Source organism: Corvus brachyrhynchos, unplaced genomic scaffold, assembly GCF_000691975.1.
Source record: "Corvus brachyrhynchos isolate BGI_N302 unplaced genomic scaffold, ASM69197v1 scaffold454, whole genome shotgun sequence".
Classification (NCBI taxonomy): Eukaryota; Metazoa; Chordata; class Aves; order Passeriformes; family Corvidae; genus Corvus; species Corvus brachyrhynchos.
The window spans coordinates 911,786-918,428 of record NW_008237525.1 but is presented as its reverse complement, the minus strand read 5'-3'; the positions used below and the strand labels follow the sequence as shown (position 1 = coordinate 918,428).

Sequence of the window (6,643 nt, the reverse complement as noted above, 5' to 3'; positions counted from 1 at the left end):
CAGAGAGTGCTACTGGCTTATACTGGTGTCCAGTATGCCCTCCAGCTTCTTCAGCCTGGACCAGTGTGAGGGGTTATTCCGCCCCACATGTTGGCCTGGCTCTCAATATCAAAGTCCTTCTGTACCAAAGCTCTTGTTCTCTCTGCAGCGGGTGTTTCTCTGGGACCTGGATGAGACCATCATCATCTTCCATTCCCTTCTTACAGGGTCTTATGCTCAAAAATATGGCAAGGTAATACTGTCTTTTCCATGGAAGAAAACCCATTTCTGTCATGCAGAATGAAATGTTAGTCTTTGGAAAAGGAATAGATTTTTTTTTTTTTAAACTCTGTAAGGTGGTACTTCTAATTTGTTGGCAGTTTGGGGCAGGGAAAGTACTAAATTTGGCTTTATACAGAGCTAGGAGATGGACATCCACCAACATGTCCCTTCTTAAAATGCAAGTCTGTCAAACTAGTTTTATCCTCACTGGGAATTACTGAGGTCCTGGCACATAGGGAAAGGAAATGTTTTTTTCTCCTTCAAAATACATTGTAGATTTTTGAATGTTTTGTATGTGCTGACTGTAAAAATGCATCAGTCTCTCCTGTGGAGTACTGAAGTGTTCTGTTACTTTTGGGTCAATGTATTATCAGAATGTGGATCTTTCTTTGTTTTTCTTTCTTTTTTTTTTTTTTTTTAATTGAGTTGCTTAAAATACTAGGGAAATTGTAGTTCACACCATTGAATGTAGCTGGAATTATGCCAGGTTTGCTATACAGTGGAAAACTCTGTGAGGTTTAATTGATGAGAGATTCATGACAATTCCCTTCTGCCTGTATCCACGGTGCATTTACATTTTCTTTTTGTATTTTTCCAGGATCCAACGCTAGTGATTGGCTCAGGTCTGTCCATGGAGGAGATGATTTTTGAAGTTGCTGATACTCACTTGTTTTTCAATGACTTGGAGGTACATGGCAAATGTGTTTGGAAGGCAGAACTCCATGTTACTGCGTCAGAATTACACTGCACTGTTTGTGAGGGCTCTGTGTTTCAGAGCCTCTTACTGCTTGTTGTAAGCACAGCCAAATCAGGGGTGCACTCTTAACTGAGACAGGCATTCTGCAGCCTTCTAGTGTCAGGAGCTCTCTCAGTTTCTGCTGGGTTTCTGCTTGAACCCATACAAATTAAAAGAGTGATGTCTGCTCCATCCTGTATTTGCGTTTCTGGACTGGTGAGCACTTCGCTTCCACTGATATTCTTTTGAAATGGAGACCAGAGATGTGAGGAAAAGGCAGTCTTGAGGATGTCCGTTCTCAAGGGCTGTGACTAAGTCAAGGACAGAATACAGGAGGTGACTTTGGCTGTGGAACAGCTTGAAGGACATGCTGCATAAACAAGCAGGCTGTACCCATGGAGGACACACAACACTCTCCCTTTTTCTATTGTGTTGTCTTTGATGTAACTCCACTCAATGTAATTTGCAGAATTGACAGCACTAGTTTGAGGCTTAGGAAGGCTGAATATGAACAGGGACCAGTTAGGTGTAGGTGTATCACTGATGCACATAGTGGAAAAGCAGGATGGTTTTGTTGATGCAAACAGAGACTTAAATGATATTTCCATTGTGGCTGTGACTACTGGCAGCAGTGAACTTTGCGAAGGTGGTAATGAGTTACCTCCGTGCTTCAGGGAAAAAAGCAACAAAAACCAAATGAAAATGCCAAATAGTCTCTTGTGCTGGAAGGAGCGTCACGGCTGTGTTAGCTGTGTGCTCAGCCACAACATGTACTGCTGTAGGTGTTGTTTAGTGAGTTAAATCAGCTGCACTAAGCACCAGAGCCACAGCAGTGCCAGCACATTTTTTGAGAAAATAGAATAGCAATGTTTCACCAGATAATGTGGTTTTGGGGTATTTTTGTTTTGGTTTGTTTGCTTTTTTGAAATGGCAGAAGGATTTCAAGTGACAAGTGAGCTTTGAGTCCAACCTATTCAGTGAGTGTTGAAGTTCTTTTTCTGCAGACAACTCAAAATACCATAGAAATGTGCTTTTTTTTCAATCCTGTCTGGTACTTCAGATCCCAGGCTGGGCAAGGACCTCTAGGGGCTGGGAAGTAAAACCCAGCACTGGCAGAGGAGCTAGTGGAACCTCTGTGGGTTTGTGGAGGCACTGTGGCATGGCTTGTTGCTGTTGGGAAGTGTGAAGAGATTGGTTTCTATCACAGTTTCTTTAATCTGCAAATTTCAGTGTGTTTCTGGATTACCACAACATGACTTTATTTTGGGGGTTTTTTTGTCTTTAACAGGAGTGTGACCAGGTACACATAGAAGATGTGGCATCTGATGACAATGGCCAAGATCTAAGGTGTTGTACTGATGAATGCAGGAATGTATTGCTGATGTAATCAGGTTTTGTGAAGACTTCAAATGCAGATGGGGTTAAGGGATGGAGGTCAGCATTGTGCAGGGGATGAAACCTGGTAAAATGTTTGTTTGCAATTTCTTTGAAGACCTACAAAGCATTAAGAGTTCTGAAATTATATTGTGAATTATATTGTCCACTGTTGAATGCTGCCTCTGTGCTCAAGAACAAGTGAGGAATGGAGAACCAACACTTCAGATCTCATGACAGCACTAGATTAATTACCTGATCTAGTGGAAAAAGTCCCTGCCTATGGCAGGGGTTTAGAATGAGATGATCTTGAAGATCCTATCCAGCTTAAATCATCCTCTGATTCCATGATCTTGACCTTCGAAAGTCTCCCTGTGGTTTGCATCCCTGAGAGCTTATGGTGCTCACTATCAAACAGGGTGAGGTAGGTTTTGTACTGAGCTGAACTGGCTCATGAAAAATTCTGAGAAAGGTCTGTCAGGGAGAAAGAAATACAGAGAAAGTGGTGAAGCAGGACTTGCTTCCTGCAGTCATAAGCTGGTGAAGCAGCTCATCTGCTTGTGGAGCTGCAGTTGTGATGTAAAGGCATGGATGTTGTGTTTGGAAGATGTGCTGGGGTTTATTGCTGCAGGATGAGGAAGGGGTCAGTGGGAAGGATGCTCTATATGGCAGAGGAGTGAACAGCCAAAGAGCAAAGGACGGTTTTGTAGTGGAGGATGGGAAAGGAGTTGTATCAGTGCAGCAGTTCAGAGCAGCAGCTGTAGTTGGATGTCAGCATGCATTCCCGCAGGAGCCAGGCTCCACTCTCCAGGTGCTGTGGTGCTTGTGCAGCTCCTCTCCAAAGTGTTTTCCAGCTGCTGTCAACGCTGCCATTCCAGAAATGCCTCAGTGGTTCTGCTGCTGTGGCACACCTAACACATCTGCTTTCCTGGAACAGCAACTACAACTTCTCCACGGATGGGTTCAGTGGCTCGGGAAGCAACGCAAACCACAGCTCCTCAGTGGGTGTGCAAGGAGTGGACTGGATGAGGAAACTGGCCTTCCGCTACCGCAGGGTACGCGAGATCTACAACAAATACAAAACCAACGTTGGAGGTGAGTGATCACCTGCACCGAGATCTGAGCACCGAACAGAGTTTGTGGGGCCAGACTCCATCCTTCCTCAGAGCTTTGGCTTTCCTGATGTGTGGACATGAGAAATAAACCATTCTCCCAGTGCTAACTGGGATCAAATTTCCATGGAATCTAGGAGGGTACGTCTTCCAAAACTGAACAGTGTGCCAGTGCAGGCTGTGATTTATCGTGGAGATAAGGATGGTCACTCAGTCCTAGAGACAACAGTTTTGGTGCAGATAGTATCCCTTTGCTAATTTGGTATGAAAGGCTGCCTGGCACTCTGCTCAGCAGCGGCCTGAATGACTGATGTGCCCTGCTGCTCAGGAGGTCTCATTCATGTTTCCACTAAGTCTGCCATGGTCAGGCCATTGTCAGGAAATACAGTGGTCACCCCTGGGCTCTCAGGTCCACAGTCTGACATGACTTCTCTGATCTCTCTTCACAAAGTCACTTAAAGCCTTCTAGTTTTGCTTCCCTTTCAACTCCAAAGCTGTCATAATCATGCAAACCATAGTGAGCAAATGGAGATTCATTTTCTGTTTAGTCTGAATCTTGGCATTGCCATCCCTGGAAAAGGGACGCTGCTGGAGCAGCTCACCTGGTAGGGTGACTTGGCCTGGTTGGTTGTGGGTTTGGGTACCCTTTGCCTACGCAAAAACCTTGATAGATGTTTTTTTTGGACATATTTTCTAAAAACCAGGTGTTCAAAGCTACAACTTTGAGCATTAAAAATCTGCTAGTATAGGTCTGCAGTTTGGTGTGCTGCAGTTACTGGATTTCTTGTAGGGATCAGACCATGATTTTGTATTTTGCACATGGGAAACCTGGATACAGAGTTTTTCAGGACCTGTGGAAAGCTACATGATGAAGTAGCTGTCAGTGCAGCCTGCTGTGGGTCCCTCCGTGGCCTCACTGCAGAGGACTGGTGTAACAGACGGCTGGAGTGAGGGGGGCTCCTACGTCATGGATGGAAATTGAAAAGACGTGCAGGATCCATGTGCTCCTTTCTTGCTGTGTTTACTGTCAAGAGCAGAAATGGGCTCCACTTCTGTTTGCTTTTAATTCAAAACCAGAGGCTTGAAGAAAATTATATCTAAAAGCGATTACAAACATGGGAATAAAAGAAGGGGGGGTGGTTTAAAAAAAGGTGTGTAAAAGGGCTTAAAGTGGAAAGGGTCCTTGGAAAGCAGAAAGTCAGAGAGAGTGATTGTAGGAGTTCCTTCCCCTGCTCTGTGGCCTTGGATCCCTGCTACTGTGAGTGCTTTGTACGAGAGAAGTGCCTTTGATTGCCTGAGAAATGTATCCTGAGAAATGCTTTGAAATAATCGCAGAAAAGTATCTGCCCAGTTCTCCATGGTCAGACTCCTGGATGGATGTCTGGGCTCATTCATGTCACTGGGAGCTGGTTTCTTTAGTTGCTTTGAGATAGACAGTCCAGCTTCCAGAGGCATTCAGTTCTGTTATTTATTGCAGAGCAGGCAGCTGGTGCACTGGGGGACAGCTCTCCCCGTGTCAGATGTGCCAGGCAAACATGTGTTCCCTATCTTCCAGGCCTGCTTAGCCCACAGAAGAGGGAAGCTCTGCAGCGACTGAGGACCGACATAGAAGTGCTGACAGATTCCTGGCTGGAAACTGCATTAAAATCCCTTCTGCTTATCCAGTCCAGGTATGGAACCTGGAAGTGCATGCGAGGTTTTCTCAGCCCTTTCTCGCCCTCGGGTTCACGTGCAGCGCTGTGCTGGGCACTGCCCCCATCACGCTGCTGCTGTTGGGCACAGGCACCGAGAGGCCAAGTGACTGAGGGCAAGAACTCCACCCCTGTTTCTCTGTTGAAACACCTGTAGTTAGTAAGGTCCCCATGCTCACCAAATGGTTTTTCTGACAGAGAATTCTGCCAGAAGCAAATGAGCAAAAATTACGAAACCTTGTCCTAAAATGCCTCCTGAAAGCAGGACAGCAAAGCACCTGGCACCTGGGGAAGCTGATCAGACTGCCCAGAGCAGTCCTGGCACCGCTGCCTGTAGATGTGCTGTTACAAGTGTTTTTCTTCTTTTAGAAAAAACTGTGAGAACATCCTGATCACAACCACCCAACTGATGCCAGCTCTTGCCAAAGTTCTCCTGTATGGATTGGGCGAGGTGTTTCCCATTGAAAATATTTATAGTGCTACAAAAATAGGTAAGGGGTTGTGCCAAGTCTGGCACTGCAGCATCTGCTGGGGATAAGCTGGGATTTTTATATGGGGAACTGCCATTTCTGCAGCTGAGGAGCCCCATGCTGTGGTCCAGCTGGTCGAGGCTTCTGGCCTTGGGAGCTGAACTGGGTGCTACCCCTGCCTAGTAAGACAAGAAGTGTTTCCATACTGGGAGGAAGGGACCTTTTCAGGCTCTATTTCTCTCTGCCTGAGGGTCCTTACAGGAGGATTGTCTTTGGCAGGTAAAGAGAGCTGCTTCGAGAGGATCGTGTCACGGTTTGGAAAGAAGGTCACTTACGTGGTGATTGGAGACGGGCGTGATGAGGAGGTCGCAGCCAAGCAGGTGGGTCTGACTGCAGAGGTGGGGCAATGCAAAGGGAAGCTGCTGGCAGGCTTTGCCTACAAGAACTCTTGTTCCAAGGCTGAGCTCTTCAGGCCAGGGCAACCAGGAGCAAAGTTTGTCTTTGATGCAAGAGATCTTCCTTTGTGTTAAGATGGGCAGTTTTCCGGCTCCTAGGTGTTTAAAGTTTCTCTTTTACTATTGTTTAGGATTGCATATAACACTGTCCCTGTCAGCAGAGTCTTAGCATATCATGTTGGATATAGCATGTTGAAAGGTTGGACTCCGTGATCTTGGAGGTCCCTTCCACCCTTGATGATTCTATGGTTCTGTATCCTGATCATAGCCTGTGACTATCAGGATAATGCAGTTTCTCAGGAGCACAGAGGATTCAGGGTGCAGGAACAGCAGCAGGTCAATACAGTGCCTGCCATTAGGCTGGATTATAAACAAGGAGCAGAGTTTGATTGATTTGGACAGGCCTAGACGGGTCGTTCAGTTGTGCTAATTAGCAGTGAAGTGCAACGATGACTGTCAGGACCTTGACTCCGCAGGCTTCACGTGTTCTGCCACGTGCCAGAGCTGTTGCCCATGCAGGGTTTCTGGGGGCCCTGGCCAGGCC

General features: G+C 46.2%; 1 protein-coding gene across 4 annotated transcripts in view; it reads left to right on the top strand.

Moving 5' to 3' along the window:
* Positions 1-6,643, top strand: part of EYA3 (EYA transcriptional coactivator and phosphatase 3) — a 40,935-nt gene that overhangs the window by 30,719 nt on the left and 3,573 nt on the right. For all 4 annotated transcript variants that reach the window (XM_008631599.2, XM_017731569.1, XM_017731570.1 and 1 more), the window contains 7 exons: positions 149-232; positions 860-949; positions 2,286-2,344; positions 3,309-3,466; positions 5,039-5,153; positions 5,544-5,665; positions 5,924-6,024. In XM_008631599.2, coding sequence (XP_008629821.1) covers positions 149-232; positions 860-949; positions 2,286-2,344; positions 3,309-3,466; positions 5,039-5,153; positions 5,544-5,665; positions 5,924-6,024 — 729 coding nt within the window. The remainder of the gene's footprint in view (positions 1-148; positions 233-859; positions 950-2,285; positions 2,345-3,308; positions 3,467-5,038; positions 5,154-5,543; positions 5,666-5,923; positions 6,025-6,643) is intronic.